Source organism: Protopterus annectens, chromosome 1.part1, assembly GCF_019279795.1.
Source record: "Protopterus annectens isolate FY-2018-M chromosome 1.part1, PAN1.0, whole genome shotgun sequence".
NCBI classification, from domain to species: Eukaryota; Metazoa; Chordata; order Ceratodontiformes; family Protopteridae; genus Protopterus; species Protopterus annectens.
Window position 1 is genome coordinate 1,825,269,106 of NC_056726.1, and position 18,331 is coordinate 1,825,287,436.

Genomic DNA, 18,331 nt, shown 5'->3' on the forward strand with positions numbered 1-18,331 from the left:
ACAGTCTTTATTTGATTTCCTTTATTATCCAGCTTCTCAAACACTTGTTTAGCTGCAGTTTGAAAAGGAATTATTTGTCTAGTGAAGCATCCAAAGTTCAGCCATGACCCGATCTGAAAGGGGCTAGGTCCTGAGCCAGGCATGTCTGCAGATGACAGAACCTGTGGCAACTGCTTTGCATGATACATCTAAGACATCATAGCCACACTTTAGGGAGTGTCTAGAGACTTGTAAAGCTTCTCTTGCTGTCCCCTGGATCTTCTTTGATAAGGTTCTACCCACAACAGAATCACCTTAGCTAAAAAACTTCTGAGGTCTCTCTAATTGCTGTAGATGCTCAGCACAGTACACACCGAATGAGGTATTATACTAAACTATGGGCTATAACATCTTTTGTTCTTGAGGAGATGCCTTTGCTAATCAACTGAACTACGTGGAAAGCTTTCCTTACAATGGTAGACATGTAGTGGTCGAAGTTAAGGTCGTGGTCAGCCTGCGATCCCAGGTCCCTTACCATTTCATGGGTACTTAAGGTATTACTGATTTGAGAGTGTGAAGGGACATTGTGCTGAAGGGAATGATGCATTTCTTTGCATTCAATTTTGTGAACGGACATTGCTTGTGCCGAAGGGAATGATGTATTTCTTTGCATTCGGTTTGAGACCATGACTAATACACCAGTCGTTGGTCTGTGTCAGACCATCCTGGAGTATACTGACATAATTTGGGGATTCAGTAATTGCACCTAGTTTGCAGCTGTCTGCAAACTTGGTCAGCCACAACCCTTTAGTTTTGACCTGAATTTCTGAGAAGTACATATCAAGCAGTAGGAGAGCCCAGCACTGACCCCTGTGGCACCCTGCTGGTAACATGTGAGGTTGGAAGCTGGAGGAAACTTAAGAACTTAGAAAAAGATTCATGCTGACAAGAGGGGAACATGCCACCTTCACAGAGATAGTGATCAGAAGTCAGGACTGAACAATATTTTAACCTCTGAACCACATGCTGTTTCACAATAAGGGAGCTCTTACAGTACTCAGTGTCACACAGACTCCCAATGGATGATTTGTGACTGTTCTTAAAAGTACTATCAGACCTAGATGCTTTTAAAAATGTTTAGACACAACCCATGGAGCTAACAATTCAGGTAACTTGCTGGCAAATACAAACGATGGGAAAAAAGGCAGATTTGTTGGTGATGCGGGATTTACTAGATTATAAGAATGCAAACCTCACCTTAAATTTAGTAAATCAAAAAAGAATTTTAGGGGCAGTACGAAACACAACGTGGAGGTTATGTCAAATTATTTTGGAGATCAAAAGTTTACAAGCTTGATATTTAAACCTGTAAGCCTAAGGAGGAATCCTTTAAGAGGAATGTATGCTCTGCCTTCCCACAAATATTGTCATCTAACACTTCAAAACAAACAGGTTCTTGACAGGGTGGTTTCACTGGAAACACAAACTCCTTTAGATCTGGTTTTGGGCCCTGAGACTAACGGTCAGTTTGCAGACTCCGTCAAAATTAATACTACTGATGTGTACTGGGGGCCATAAACATGGTCACATTTCCAATAGCATATTTTAATGGGAATAAGAGCAGTAATTTTAATGGTAGTTAAATACAGCTACAGAACACAGACTGCAAATGAACCATCAACTACACTAAATTACTGCTCGACTGTGGGTGATGCAAGATTTAACTATAAGAGGCAACATTTTTCATTGTAAGGGAGTACATTTTGCATTATCCACAGTCAGAAAATGTTTATTAGATTACCCATCAAGGTAATTTAAAAAAAAAAAGTTTCTTACCTTTTTTAAAATGACAACTGTATAATGTTGCTCTTTCAGAATGGGAGCTGTTTCCAGTGATCCTATCCAGAGAAGACGACTTCAACACAAGTTATATAAATGCATGGTTCAGTATGCTCACATGCATAGATGCAGTGAGAAGAATTAAGCAATGAAGTGTGGCAGTTTAACTCACTTTTGCATGTGCAGCATGCCAAGTTCCTAACAAACAGCAGTGAGTGAATACGTAGGTTCAGGAATATGGATATTTTTTATCTTAAGATAAGTTTTAACAAACTTACTACAGTGTCAAAATAGTAGCAAATTCAAATTAATTTGAGTGTGCTGAATGCATCTTTTGTGGTAGTGACTTCAGTTACCATCACTAAAAAATTCCATCTATCCTGACAAATATCCCCATTTGAGGGGTAATTGTGAAAATTATACACATTATACTGTATACATTGTAAGTGTGACATCTTAACGGCTTCATCTCATAGTTAGGCTACTAGAACAAAAATCTGGGTCAGGAGTAATCATCTTAAGCTGATTTTTTTTTAAGAGAATGCCAGGAGAAGGAGGTGTCAGGAATACGCAACTCCTCCAAAATGTGACAAAGGTTTTTATGTTGGAGATGATACAGATAGCTGTGAGGTCTGAGAAGAAATGATGAAGGGGATGCTGTGACCATGTCTCCAGTAGGAATATTAGTATCTGTGCAAGATGGGCAATACAACTTGGAATCTATGGAAGAATAGGAAGGTCTAAGCTGCAAGACTAAAGTGAAGATGCCAGAATTGGGGCAAGTCACACTACCAACTTAAGGTCCAATGGACGTGAATGTAAAGCCAAAAAACAATGAGTGGATACACTGAAGGTAAGGTTCATGGAAGAGGCCACTGCACTAATAGTGGGGGGGGGGGGGGGGCTGGGGGGAAAGAGTACTGCTGATCCTTGTACTTCTTTGGTGAAGCTTTAGAAGCAATCAATTAACACTTCTACAGCAATACTTCAGACTACAAAGCACTCGGTGCCCATAATTTCAGACTACAAAACACTCACTGCCTATATTGGCAATCACTCGTTCAGCTACTTAGGATGACATTTTAAAACACTACTGCAGCCACCAATGCATATGTGTTGACATGCTGGCTGGCCAAACAAAGTTGGGTGTGTTTCATATGGTCTGAATAGAAGTGTGTGCCTTAAAATAATCATTTTGGGGAAGCAACAGAAGCAGTATGCTACAATACGATTCTGAAAATATGAAACTACAGTAACAGTTAAGAAAATAATTGACATCGTTCAAGGTGTTCACTAGAGGTAGGACACAGCAATACAAATGGACACAAGCAGATTTAAATCAGAAACATATGAGCAGGATGTGCTTCACTCCAAATGTTTACAGTTACAAGGCAACTGGTTTTCCAATTTCACTACAGACACTAAAAATGTTTCACACATACTTAATACTGAGGGTTAGGTACCATTAATGTGGCCTGGTGTAAAATACTTCCTTTATAATTGGAAAAGATACATACTCAATATATGCCTGCTAGCTAAAAATAACAAGGCAAAGAACAAGAGTTTTTTTTTTTTTTTTTTTTTTACACAAGTCTCTTAATTTCATTTAAGCTGGAAGAGGAGAAAATGGGGTGCTGCTAACTTTATTTTTATATCAATTTTTTTTTATTTCAGTTCTCAATCTTTTTTTATATACACAGCAGGCTTTATATAGAACACATAATAAAACCACTTCACAAAAACATAATTCAGAATTAGAAAGAAATGTGAACATGTAATGCTCTCACTGTGGAACTGGTCAAAGTGAAGGTCAAAGCACAAAAGAAGGAAAGTACAGTTTTGTACCTACCATATAAATGTAGATGTTCGAGTGCTCATACAGCTGCAGTCATAACAGACGGGGTTATCCTGCCGTCAGGCGGGTCCTCGGTCAGCCGAATTCCAAAGTCTAGGTCCAGCGTCCGTTGTCGTCGCTTCTTCCCTGACGTCAGTGCGGCAGGGGTATAAAAGAGCCAGCCGACGCCATCTTCTTCAGTTTTTCTTGCCCCAGATGTCAGGTGCCCCCAGAAGGAAGGCAAAACATAAACTTATGTAATCATGCAATATAGAATAATCAAAAAACAGTGGTTGCAAGCAAATACACCATAAAAGAATACCCCAAATAGGCTGTATGAGAAGGTGTTTGTCATAAGGCCTGTCCTAAGAGGGGATGGAGGGGGGGGAACCTGGACTGCAGCTATATGAGCACTCGAACATCTACATTTATGGTAGGTACAAAACTGTACTATGTTCATCGTGCATACAGCTGCAGTCATAACAGATGGGAAGAATCCCAAAGCTAAGTAGTAGGGGTGGCAGGCACTAAGAGGAACTTGGAGGAGCAAGGATGTCCTGCAAGACTGCTGTGGCAAATCCCGCTCTAGATTTAGAGTAAAGTGGAAGGTGATAGTGTTTGGAGAAAGTGTGCACTGAACTCCAAGTGGCTGCTTCCAAAATGTCCTTGGTAGGAACCCCCCTGAGGAAAGCTGCAGAGGTAGCTGTGGCCCTTGTGGAGTGGGATCTGATGCTTGAAGGCACAGCTTTTCCATGGAATGAGTAACAAAAGCATATGCAGTGGGCTATCCATTTTGAGATTGTCTGTTTGGAGATAGCCTTTCCTTGAGCACCTGTAGCATAGGACACAGAGTTGCTCGGATTTCCTGTATGGCTTTGTCCTGTCCAAATAATAACAAAGTTGTCTGTGAATGTCCAAGGAATGCAGTAGTCTTTCCCCTTTGTTTTGTGGGTTAGGATAAAAGGTAGGTAAGTGGATAGTCTGATTCAAGGCTACACTGGATACTACCTTTGGCATAAAGGTAGGGTTGGTTGGTAAGGAAACTCTGTCCTGATGGAAAATGATGAAAGGTTGCACAGCCATGAGGGCCTGTAGTTCCAAAACCCTGCGTGCTGAGGTGATAGCCAGAAGGAAGGCTGCTTTCCATGACAAGTATTGTAGTTCTGTTGAAGCAGCTGGCTCAAATGGAGGAAGGGTCAGCTTTTCCAATATGAAGTTGAGGTCCCAAGCAGGGACTGGTGGTTTCCTTGGGGGTCTTATATTCTTTGCCCCTCTGAGGAACTGTCTTAAGAGAGGATGAGAGAATAAAGGAGGATCTGTGTTGTATTGTGTAGAAATGGCTGAAGCGTGGATTTTGATGGAGGAGAAGGAAAGTCCACTGTTTAACATCTCAGCTAGGTACTGTAAAATTTGTGGTAAATTTATTACCCAAGGATTCTGGCCCTTTTTCTGATTCCTGGCACAAAATCGTTTCCATTTGGTGGAGTAGGCTTTTCTAGTAGAAGGTCTTCTGGCCTCCAAGATGACATCCTGCACCTCCTTGGAGAGGAGGGTCTGTTGTGAAATCAAGGGATTCTCCATGCAGCTAGATTTAGGGTTTTGAGCTGGCTGTGAAGAGTTTTGAAGTTGTGCTGGGACAACAGAAGAGGCACTAGAGGTAGGATCCATGGTGGGGAATGTGTCAGGCTCTTCAGGAGTAGATACCAGTGTTGTCTTGGCCAATCTGGAGCAATGGGAATCATTTTCGGCCTCTCTGCTCTGGCTTTTAATAGAACTTTGGGCAGCAGAGGAAGAGGCGGAAAGGCATAGACTGTCAACGTTGTCCAATTGAAAGAAAGTGCGTCCACTTTCCAGGCCTGTGGATGATAGGTCCTTGAACAAAATTTTTTCAATTGGTAATTTCTGTGGGTAGCAAAGAGATCTATGTCTGGCTGTCCCCATGCCTGAGTAATCTTTGCGAAAACTTGAGGATGCAACTTCCATTCATGTGGATCTGTCTTATTTCTGCTTAGGCTGTCTGCCAGTGTGTTTTCCCTCCCTGGCAGGAATTGTGCCTGAAGTTGGATTTGCAATTCCAGAGCTGTGTTCCATAGGGTCATGGCTAGTCTGCACAGGGGGTATGAATGAGTTTCCCCCTGTTTGTTTATGTACCACTTCACTGTGGTGTTGTCTGTCCTTATCAATAGCTGGCCTGGATGCAGTAGGTCTTTGAAGGCCATAGCATTTTGCACTGCTAGCATTTCCTTTTGGTTAATGTGTAGGTGCTTCTCTTTTTGGGACCATTTTCCCTGAATGCACTGATCTGTCATGTGTGCCCCCCAGGCGTAGTCCAAGGCAGCTGTTGTGATGATTTGAGTTGCTTGAGGTACGCAGAAAGGGAGACCTATGTTTCTTTGGCATGCTTGAACCCACCACAGAAATTCCTTTTGAAGACATGGAATGAGTGGTATAATTGTTTCCAAACTGTGGCTGTGTTGAGACCATAAGTTTTTTAGGTACCATTGAAGTTTCCTCATATGCAGCTTTGCACATGGGATCAGAAGGATGCAAGATGCCATGAATTCCAGAGCCTGCAAGACTTTCCTTGCAGTCAGCCTGGTGAAGGTTGCCATTTTGCTGAAGTATTGAGATAGTTGCCCTTGTTTGTCTGGCGTGAGGTAGGCCATCTGGGTGGTTGTATTCAAGCTGGCACCCAGGAAAATAATTTTTGAGAGGGTATTAGTTTTGATTTCTTTTTGTTGACTGTGTATCCCAGAAAGTTCAACAGTTTTATTACAAACGCCAGGTGTTTCAGAAGTATGCCCTTGCTGTCCGCTTGGATCAGGCAGTCATCCAGATATGGGTATATTTGTATTCCTTGAAGTCTGCAGAAGGCAATTACTGATGCCAGGCATTTCGTAAACACTCTGGGCACAGTAGATAAGCCAAAGGGCAATGCAGAGAATTGATAATGGGTTGAACCTGCAAAAAATCTGAGGTATCTTCTGCAATCTTGTCTGATAGGGACATGCAGGTATGCCTCCTTGAGGTCCAATGTTACCAGCCAAGACTCCTTGCCCAGCATGGGAAGAAGCTGCTGTAATGTGAGCATCTTGAATTTTGGTACCTGTAAATATGTGTTTAGGATGGATAGGTCTAAAATAGGGCTCCAATCTTTGTCTTTCCTTGGTACCAGGAATAGTCTGGAATAAAACCCTTGACCTTGTTCTTTTGCAGGTACCTCTTGAATAGCTTTCATGTCCATGAGAGCTGAAATTTGTTTTTGTGCCTCTGCCCTTTGATTTTGTGGCAGGTTTGGCATGCCTCTCATTTTTGGAAGGGTGTGAAAGTGGAATCTGTAGCCTCTGTCTATAATGTCCAGAATCCATTTGTCTTTTGTGACAACATGCCAATATTTTGAGAATAATGCCAGTTTTCCGCCCAAAGGTGCTGCCATTAAAGCTTTGCTTGGCAGGTAAAGGGGGAAGTCATTGTGTCTGCTTTCTGAATGACTGTGATCTATCTTCTCCACCTCTTGGGGTTGGTGCTTGCCATTGTCTGGCTCTGAATGATCCTTGAGGTTGCCCTCTACCCCTCGGGCGTCTGTATCTGCATCTTTGAGGTCTGTCCGTGGCTGGAAAGGACCAATTTTTTGAAGGCCAGTTTCTGCTGAAACGTGGAGGTTGTACCTGCAGGAAATCTTTTACTGTTTGCATTGATCTCGCTTTTTCCTCCATTTTCTTTAGTACCTCCTCAGCTTCAACACCAAACAATACATCTTTTTGAAGAGGTGCATCTAGTAATTTGGCTTTGACATGATCTGGTAAGGCTTGCTCTTTGAGCCAAGCATGTCTACGTATGACAGACCCTGTACCAGCAGCTCTACATGAGGCCTCTAAAGCATCAAAACCACACTGCAAGGTATGTTTACCCACTTGCTCTGCACCATGCAACAAATCCTGCAACTCTTTTAAATCAGGTTGTTCTGGTTGTGTCATTTTGCTTTTCAACTGAGATAAGAAGAACTGTTGATACTTTAACATATGAAACTGACAGTTTAATGCCCTCATGGTTAAAGTGGCCGAGGTATACACCTTTTCCCCCCACCTTTCTAAAGCTCTGGAATCTCTCTCTGAAGATAATGGGTTTTTAGCAGTAGAGGCCTTAATTCCCTTGGGACCCTGTGAAATAGTTTCTGGGTCAGCAGTATGGCTTTTGTATAGGAACTGGTGTGAATCAAGGACGCGGTAATACCTGTCTGGTTTAACAGGAGCTGGAGGTAAGGAATCTGGGTTGAGGCTGGCTTCTATGTACACATCATCTAATATATCTAAAACAGGAGGGATAGCCAGGGGCCTATGCTGGGGGAGCAAGAGAAAATCCCTGAGCCTTTTCTTGGAATCTGAGTAATCTTGGCCTTCCCAGTGAAAGTGTTCCCTCAAGGTATGCAGGGTTTCCCCAAAAGAGTAGTCCTCAGGGGGGGGAGACCGAGGAAATAGACTCCTCTGCATCAGAGTCTTCAAAAGGAGAATAGGTATAGTCCTGGTCCTCACAATGTCCAGAGGTAATAGAGGCTTGATCTGAGGAAGGGTAGTCTTCCTCTAATCTGGGCCTTTTGTCCTTGAGAAATGACAGGCCTGTCTAAACTCTGAGTTTCCCCGCCAAGAGTGGCGTCGGTATCTGTAGTTGGAATGGGGACCGAGGAGCCTGCGACCTTGGGTACTGAAGTCACCGGTAATGTAGTGTCATCGGTACTCAGGGGCTGCGTAGGCGCCTCGCTGAGAACCGGAGAGCCGGTAGTCGGCCTTAGCGTGGTGTCAGTAGAAGTCGCGGACCTCGTATGTCTGTCCTTTTCTTTGCGTCTTTTACTCAAAACTGGAGTCGGAGTATCCGACGACATAATGTAATTAAATTTTTTACCAAAATAGTGAAGGGCGAACTCCGCCCGATGCCTAATAGTGCGTTTGTTGAATCTAGCACAAAAACGGCAGGCTGAGACGTCGTGGTCTGGGCCTAAGCAAGGAATACAGAAAGAGTGGAAATCCTTATGTGGTATTTGCTTCCCACATGAAATGCAATTATTAACTTTGTCTGACATCGGTCTGAGGCAAGAAAAGTTTCCCCAACGGGGTACTTAGCTTTCAAGAAGACTTTGGCTGAAATATTTTCGTCAATCTCAGGAGCTGGCCGACCGGCACTTGCGAACTGCTTCTGCTTCGGGCACCGCGCGGCAAGAAAGACTGAAGAAGATGGCGTCGGCTGGCTCTTTTATACCCTGCCGCACTGATGTCAGGGAAGAAGCGACGACAACCGACGCCGGACCTAGACTTTGGAATTCGGCCGACTGAGGACCCGCCTGACGGCAGGATAACCCCATCTGTTATGACTGCAGCTGTATGCACGATGAACATCTATGAAGCCCGGTTCAATGTATTAGTGGAATTAAGTAAAATTTTACTCAACTGGCCAGCATACTGTAAAGGCAAAATAATCAACTGGAAGCAAAACAATGCAAACCAAATATTTATTTGTTCCCTAAAATACACGTTAAGCAAATATGACAACGATACTGCTTTTAATATATGTACTTTTTAGACAGGTGTTCCTTCTTTTTTAGGATCTGTAGGAACTTCTAGTTTTGTGATACTTGAGGATGTCAAATTGTTTTGCTTCTGTCTCTCAGCAGCTCGCCGTTTCCTTACTTCATTGTATATCTGAAGATAAAAGGTTGAACAAATTGCAGTGCTCAGTAAAAGTGAAGAAAATACTGTAACATGGAAAAAGCAGTACAAGTTTTAAATGAAATATATAACATGCACAGTAAATTCCATTTCATACCTTATGGAGATTTGTAAAAGTTTTTTGTTATACTTTGATGACTGGTAAAAACTCACCGAGTCACCCAGTAGCAATCTCCAAATCAATTAAGTTCTGCAGTTAAGCTATGTGAAAAAAATGTTGAGAAATATAATGGCAGAAGTGCATAAAACAACGATAATGGACTTCTGGCATGGTGCAGAGAGAGTAAGCTCACTTGCAGTGTCTTTAGGTTCAAAGATTAGTACTAAGCTAACTGCCCTTGCGAGCCATTTTAAGCCTAGCCAATTATCCCTTGTGAGACTTAAACCTTGCACCTTGTGTTTGTAAGGCAAACACCTTAACCATTAGGCCACCCTCACAACCCTAAAAGAATGACAAGGTTCGAACCCAGGACCCTGTGCATCATAATCAAAGTACAGAACCACTAAGCCATGACAACATAAGATTGTTGTAAGTACACATTCCTCCTTGTAAATTAGAAAAAGCAGTGTTAAAATTGATATAATTCTTCCTTGCATCTTAATGTCCTCTAGGAGAGGAGTGTACAGTTATGAAGGAAAGGCAGAAAACTGAGGAAGAGTGCACAAAGGCAGGAAGAAATGAATTGCAACAGCCAGATAGGAAGGATAAAGAAGAGTTCACACATAAGGATGGATTTTGAGAACTGAATTCCTTAAACTCCAAGTCTGATTCCTGTATAAAAAAAATAAGTTGGATGGAGAGTTAATTGAAGATGTTAATGAGCATGTAACCATGATCTAAGAGAACTAACTACTAAAAGCAAAGGTGGAAGTGGCTGATGTTCAAGGGAGTATGCTGGAGGCTGCACTAATTGAACTGGAGAACCAGGCAAGGAGAAGAAAATGTATTTATTGACTGATTGACATTTGATTACCGTGAAACTCTGACTGGGTAGAAGCTCATTCTTAGTGGAGGCTAGGGGAGAAAAGCTCCAAATTAATACAAAACATTTTAACTAAAAATAATTATACAATCTTCAAAAATAAAACAAAAACATCTGCAGTTTAATTATAACAAATTAGACATAATATAAAAGCACTGGTTAAGAATCAATACAAGGTATATAACAATCATTTAATATTCATAGAAATGTCAGTTTGTATAAAAATTAAAGGTAAATTAGTCTAATACAAAAGTACAGTTTTGTACCTACCATAAATGTAGATGTTCGAGGATCCACATTGCTGCAGTCATAACCTGTGGGTAAGTCCGCTGTCCTCGGTCGGCACGAATACCAAAGTGTTAGGCTGGCGTCGGTCATGGTCGCTCAGAGCTGACGTCAGTACGCAGCAGTACTTAAGCGCATGACCGATGCCATATCCTCAGTCTTTCTTGCCCCAGATGTCAGAAGGCCTAAAAAGGAAAATCCATAGCCAAAATAGAAAATACCCAACAACCAACATAGAGAAAATAATAATTATCCCAAAAGAAACACAGCAACCCCAAACTATAGGGGGGAAGGAGGGAGGGAAAATTGGACTGCAGCAATGTGGATCCTCGAACATCTACATTTATGGTAGGTACAAAACTGTACTATGTTCTTCGTCTCACATTGCTGCAGTCATAACCTGTGGGTAGAATCCCAAAGCAAAGGTAAAGGGAGGCTGGCAAACTAAAAGCATTAGGAGCTGCTAACATGCCCTGTAAGACTGCAGTGGCAAACCCAGCCCTAGACTTGGAATAAAGAGGGAGATGGTAATGTTTAGTAAAAGTGTGCACTGAACTCCAAGTAGCTGCCTCCAAAATATCCTTAGTAGCTACCCCCCTTAAAAAGGCAGTAGATGTGGCAGTAGCCCTAGTGGAATGAGGTCTGATCCCAGCAGGAACATCCTTACCATGATGAGAATAACAAAAAAACAATACAATGGCCAATCCACTTAGAAATAGTTTGCTTTGAAACAGCTTTCCCTTGTGAACCCAAAGCAAAAGAAATAAATAACTGTTGAGTCTGCCTGAACTCTTTAGTTCTGCTCAAATAATAGCGTAACTGCCTGTGAATATCCAAAGAATGCAAAACTTTTTCCCCTTTATTTTGGGGATCAGCATAAAAAGTAGGCAAATGAATAGACTGGTTTAAGGCCACATTAGAAATAACTTTAGGCATAAAAGTAGGGTTAGTACGCAAGGACACCCTATCCTTATGGAATATCAGGAAGGGTTCAACTGCCATGAGAGCCTGTAATTCAGATACCCTCCTAGCAGACGTAATGGCCAACAAAAAAGCAGTCTTCCAAGACAAAAACTTCAACTCAGACGTAGCTGCAGGTTCAAAAGGAGGTAAAGTAAGCTTTTCCAACACAAAATTGAGATCCCAGGAAGGAGTAGGAGCTCTACGTGGGGGTCTTATGTTTTTTGCCCCTCTAAGAAATTGTTTAAACAAAGGGTGAGAAAATAAAGGAGGGTCACAATCATAGTGAGCAGAAATGGCTGCTGCATGAACTTTCATGGAGGAAAAAGACAAACCCTTGTCTAGTAAATCAGTAAGGTACTGTAGTGTAAAACTCAAATTAGGCACTGAGACATCAAGGCTCTTTGCTGTGCTCCAAAGAAAAAATCTCCTCCATTTATCAGCATAAACTTTTCTAGTACTAGGCCGTCTGGCTTCCAAAATGACATTCAAAACCTGTTGAGGAAGCGGAGACCCCCCAGGGTCTAAAACAGAATACGCCAGGCTGTTAGATGCAGGGACTGTACCCTGACATTGAGAAAATGATTGTTTGACTGGGACAACAGGTGAGGAATCGGTGGCAAAGGCCAAGGAGGCTCCTGAACTAACTCCTCAGCAGAGGATACCAGTGCTGTCGTGGCCAATCTGGTGCTATTAGAATCATACAAGGCTTGTCCTGCCTGACTTTCAAGAGTACCCTGGGAAGGAGAGGCAGAGGAGGGAAAGCATAGACGTGAAGGTTGTTCCAACTGAAGGATAGAGCATCCACTTTCCAAGCTTTTGGATGAAACATCTTTGTGCAAAATTTTGGCAGCTGAAAATTTAGTGGAGAAGCAAACTGATCTATGTCTGGAGTTCCCCAAGCCACTGTCAACTGTTGGAATACGTGAGGATCCAATTTCCATTCGTGGGGATCCACAATTTGTCTGCTCAATACATCTGCTAAGGAGTTCTGTGCTCCTGGCAGAAACCGTGCTTGAAGAGTGATGTGCAAATTCAGAGCAGTCTCCCACAATATCATAGCTTGTCTGCAAAGAGGGTAAGAATGGGTTCCCCCCTGCTTGTTGATGTACCACAAGACAGTTGTGTTGTCTGTTTGAATCAACACCTGTCCTGGTTGAAGTAGGTCCTTGAAGGCCATCAGGGCAAACTGGACTGCTAACATCTCCTTCATGTTGATATGCAAATGCTGTAGTCTGGGAGGCCACGTGTCTTGAATCCATTTCCCATTGAAGTGTGCTCCCCAAGCCAGGTCGGAGGCATCCGTCGTTAAGATCTGACTCGCCTCTGGTCGGGTCACAGAGAGTCCCTTGTTTAGGTGACATTCCTGAGCCCACCAGAAGAATTCCTTTTGGATGCAAGATATTATCTGAATGACAGTGTCCAAATCGTGGCAGTGTTGAGTCCATACACTTTTGAGATACCATTGTATCTTCCTCATATGCAGTTTGGCATTGGGAGGTACCAGAATGCAAGATGCCATGAACCCCAAGGCTTGAAGGACTGTCCTTGCAGTCAGCCTGGACAGTACTGATAATTGCCGGAAGTATAGGTGAAGATTTCTTTGTTTGTCCGGGGTCAAAAAAGCCATCTGAGAGGCTGTATTCAGTCTCACACCCAGAAAGCACATGTCTTGAGAGGGTACTAGACTGGACTTTGTTTCGTTCACAGAATACCCTAGGCACCTTAAAACTGCCACTACATACTGTAGCTGTTGAAGTAACTTGTCTTTGTCTTGAGCAAGAATCAGGCAATCGTCTAGATAAGGATAAATTTGTATTCCTTTCAATCTTAAGAAAGCTATTACAGGAGCCAGAACCTTTGTGAACACCCTTGGCGCAATAGATAAGCCAAAGGGCAATGCAGAGAACTGATAATGAGAAGTACCAGCCCGAAAACGCAGGAATCTCCTGCAACTGGGCCTGATAGGAATGTGAAGATAAGCCTCTTTGAGATCCAGAGTTACCATCCAGTGATCTTTGCCTAGCAGAGGCAGAAGTTGCTGTAAAGTTAACATCTTGAATTTTGGAATGTCTAGGTATGTATTGAGAATGGAAAATCCAGAATTGGCCTCCAAGTGTCTCCTTTCTTTGGCACAAGGAACAGGCGAGAATAAAACCCTTGGCCTACTTCTGACGGAGGTACTACCTGGATTGCCCCCATCTGCAAAAGCAAAGAAATTTGTTCGTGAGCCTCCAGCCTTTGCTGAGGAGGTACATCTGGCATGCCTTTGAAAGGAGGAAAAGTGTGAAAGTAAAACTTGTAGCCTTGATTTATTATGTCCAACACCCATTTGTCCTGGGTGACCAAATGCCAATTTTGTTTGAAAAGTGCCAACTTACCTCCTAGAGGAGCTGCCAGATGGGAAGAATCTGGCAGCTGGAGATACAGGTCATTGGGTCTGTTTACGAAAAGGCTGACCCCTGCCCTCACCAGAAGATTGTGCAGGAGAACTCCAAGTCCTAGGTCTGAAAGAACCCTGAGCGTGAGCCCTGCCCCTACCACGTCTAGACCTGCCCTTAGACTGAAAATCCGAAGAAGGGTAGGACCATCCTCTTGCAGGCCAATTCCTGCTAAACTTAGGGGGCTGCACTTGCAAAAATTCCTTAACCGTCTGCATAGATTTAGCTTTGTCTTCCATCTTTTTCAAAACTGACTCCACAGGAGAACCAAAAAGAACTTCAGATTGAAGAGGAGCATCCAAAATACGAGCTTTAACATGCTCTGACAAATTCTGATCCTTAAGCCAGGCGTGTCTACGAATAACTGAACCAGTAGCAGCCACCCTGGAAGAAGCCTGAAGAGCATCGAAGCCACACTGCAAGGAATGCTTACCAACTTGATCTGAAGCATGAACTAAGTCCTGCAATTCCTTACACTCTATAACCTCAGATAAAGCATCTACCTTAGATTTCAACTGGCCTAACAGAAAGTTCTGATACTTCAGCATATGAAACTGGCAATTTAAAGCCCTCATAGCTAACGTAGAGGAGGTATACACTTTTTTACCCCACCTATCCAAAGCTCTAGCATCTTTATCCAGAGGAACTGGATTCTTAACTACAGAAGCCCTGACACCCTTAGGCCCTTGAACAATAGTTTCCGGGTCAGCTCTAGGACTCTTATACAAATATTTATGTGCCTCTGGAACTCTGTAATACCTGTCTGGCTTGACAGGGGCAGGGGTAAAGAATCCGGATTAAGGGAAGCTTCAGAAAAACATCCTGAACAACATCTAAAACAGGGGAATAGCCAAAGGTCTATGTTGTGGCAAAACAAAATTCCCTAAGCCTCTTACGAGAATCTGAAAAATCCTGACCTTCCCACTTGAAATGCTCCCTCATGGAGTACAAGGTTTCGGAAAAGGAAAAATCCTCTGGAGGAGAAGCAGAAGGACAAGAATCTTCTGCATCTGAATCAGAATAGGGAGGAAAATCCTGGATATCCTCAGCTGAGGACTCAGAGTAATCTGAGGAATGCTCCAATCCCTCTAAATCTGTCTCCACCCTAGGCCTCTTCTCTGGAGGGGACATAGAACCCCTGATCAAAGTAATCAAATCCTCTGCCATTTTCAACATATGCTTTTTAGGAACAGAGCCCGAAGAACTAGGGCTAAGGCCTGTACCAGAAAGACCAGGTCTAGCCTTAGCAGGGCCTTTATTGACAGAAGTAGAAGGCCTAATAACCTTTTGTAAGGATGGAACCACAGAAACTTGAGAAGCCCCCTCGGCCTGACCTGACTCCTGAGAGGCCAACTCCTGTAAAAGTAGAGGTTCCCCCTGGGATTCAGCCGAGACCTCGGCTGGATCCACAGATTCAACCGTAGATTCCATAGAACCGGCGTCCGCAACGGACGACTCATCCGGTTTAGACTTTAAAGATTTATCTTTTCGCTTTTCAGCGGTGGCGCCGGAGGATCCGACGGCATGTTATAGTTACACCGCTTACCGAAAACAAGCCTAGCACAGTCTAATCTGCGTTTTATGGTGGGCTTATTAAATCTAGCGCAAAAGCGACACCCGACTACGTCGTGCTCAGGCCCCAAGCAAGGAATACAGAGAGAGTGATAGTCCCTATGAGGTATCTGTTTCCCACAAGAAATACAATTACTAACTTTTTCTGACATCCGGATTAACTGAGGCAAGAAAAGACAAAAATATTCCCCAACGGGGTACTTAGCCCAACTTGGTCTTCGGTCTGAAACTCGAAAAACGAAAATTTCAGAACGCCGAACGGCACTTGCAAACGTTGCTTCTGCTTCGGACCACGCGGCAAGAAAGACTGAGGATATGGCGTCGGTCATGCGCTTAAGTACTACTGCGTACTGACATCAGCTCTGAGCGACCATGACCGACGCCAGCCTAACACTTTGGTATTCGTGCCGACCGAGGACAGTGGACTACCCACAGGTTATGACTGCAGCAATGTGAGACGAAGAACATCAGGAACTGCAATATGAAATGAGGGAAAAACAGGCTTATGGTATAGTTAGAGAGAAAGTCAGGGAAGAGAATTAGACAGCAGTAAGGAAGTAAGTGAAAAAGGGAGAATAAGGGGGTATAAGACACGAATGGATAATTGTTCACATTTGTGAATATAGTTTATCCTGGTTTTGAGCAAGAACAGAGCCAGATTTTAGCTAGGAAGTCTTTCAGAGTGGTTTTGAAAGATGGGAGGGAGGGTATAGACCTGATGTATACAGGAAAGGTGTTCCAGGCCTTAGCAGCCTTGTACGAGTACATACAAGGTCCAGTAGATAGATTTGCTAGGTCTATAAAAATAGACAGGAATGTTTGGTCACTGAATCCCAATGACTAACTGGGAGCATAGTTGTGTAGAATGTTTTTTAGTGCTGGACAGGCAGATGGATGCGAGGTAATTTTATAGGTGGTAAGGAGTTCTGTATATGTTAGTTGCTGTGACAGTTCTAACCAGTTTATTTTTTTTCAAATACACCTTTATTGAATTATCATTTGTGTGACATTAACTGTAACATAACAGACATTATACTTCACATATACTGCTATATATCATATAACTTAAGCAACATTACATACATACATTTATTCAATTCCTGCCTTTTTTTTAAAGAAGAAACATCTTTATTAAACTATCACTTACTACATAGGCAATCGTACATTTATACAAATGAAAACAAACCACACCAACACACTAATAGTTGCAAGAATTTTACATCACTTATAATCTACCCAATCTTTCTAACTCAAATATTAAATAGCTCATTTAAGTCTTGCCAACTTTTAAACCTCATTCCTCCCTCATATGTATTGTTCCCACACTTCCCATTTTTTCCTAGGTAGTTTGCTCCTACCCTTTTCTAAAGATCTCAATTCCAGCTGTTTTATCTCTATTACTATATTCACTACTTCCAGTATAATTGGTTTAGATTTTGATTTCCATTTTCTAGTAATTGCTTTTTTGGTGGCCACCATTATTAGACACAGCAAAGCCTTACTATGTCTAGGCAATTTCAATTCTGTATCAGAGTGGAGAAAAATCATCTCCCTCGTCAGACCAATCTGCACACCCAGAATCTCTGACCGTGCATCCTGCAGGGAATCCCTAAAGTCAACCAACTCACCGCACTCCCAGAAAATATGCTCCCTATTACATCTTTCTTCTCCTTTGCACATCCAACATTTGCTCTCTGCCTGAGGAAAAATTCTCTGGAGTCCACTTGGGATTTAAAAAAATATATGTAAACATTTTCAAGCAAAAATTCTAAATCTTCTAGATTTTGTTGCATATTTGGAAGACATACATATATCTTCTCATTGTTTCTTTGTGAATTGCTTTTCCACTCTCTTTCTCTTCCCAATCATTTCTAACCTCCTCTGATTGATTCTTATAGATATCATGCAATATTTTGTATGCTCTACTAATTATTCATTTTTAATGGCAGCTTCTGCTGTGGATTCTGCTAAAAACTCTACCAGTGTTGGTCTTTCATTTAGGATCCTATTTCTTTCTCTTTGCCTATACTATGCATCCCTGATAAGGAAGACAATCTCTAACCTGTAGTCCAAATAAATTCTTGGTGTCTTCTCTCTCTATCATCTTTCTCTCTAGTTATTTGCGCCCAATACCTTGGTTCCTTTGCCAGTTTTCTCCAATAAATTCCAGCCCCCTCTTGCCTATTGCTTGTATCCCTAATTGCAGTCATCCCTATCGGCAGAATCTTCTTTGTCCATTCCCATGTTGGTTTAGTTCTTAGAATACTTTCTGCTACTTTATGCATATAATATTCTGTATGATTACTGTTACTCTCCTTAAAGACCTGCATCCAAAATCCCAAACTCTTCTTGTTTCTTAAGCTCCCCTCCCCATTTCATCACCATCCCTTTCCACTTTGAATTATAGTTTTCTGCTTGTGTTATGTATAGCAGTCTTAACTGTGTAGATCTGAAATACCCCTTCAAATTGGGTAATCCCAATCTGCCCTGTTCTATTAAAAGAATCAGCTTATGCCACTTGACTCTTGCTGTCTTCCCCCTCCAGATACAGCCCTTCAGCTTCTTATTAATTGCTATCTACAACTTCTCCTCTGATTGATAAAAATATGCTCACCTGTGTACAAAGAATGGTAAGGGCATTGGGAATTATACTCAAACTACTGTACCCGGTTATGTTTCAATTTCTTTTACTAGGAGGAGAACGAGAACATTTAACTC

At 42.3% G+C, this 18,331-nt stretch overlaps 1 protein-coding gene across 1 annotated transcript in view; it reads right to left on the reverse strand.

Annotated features, from left to right (window-relative positions):
• Positions 1-9,138: 9,138 nt before the first annotated feature.
• The window catches only part of MRPS15 (mitochondrial ribosomal protein S15), a 179,561-nt gene continuing 170,368 nt past the window's right edge, over positions 9,139-18,331 (reverse strand). Inside the window, exon 5 of the mRNA XM_044084816.1 lies at positions 9,139-9,345. Coding sequence (XP_043940751.1) covers positions 9,223-9,345 — 123 coding nt within the window. The 3' untranslated portion in view covers positions 9,139-9,222. The remainder of the gene's footprint in view (positions 9,346-18,331) is intronic.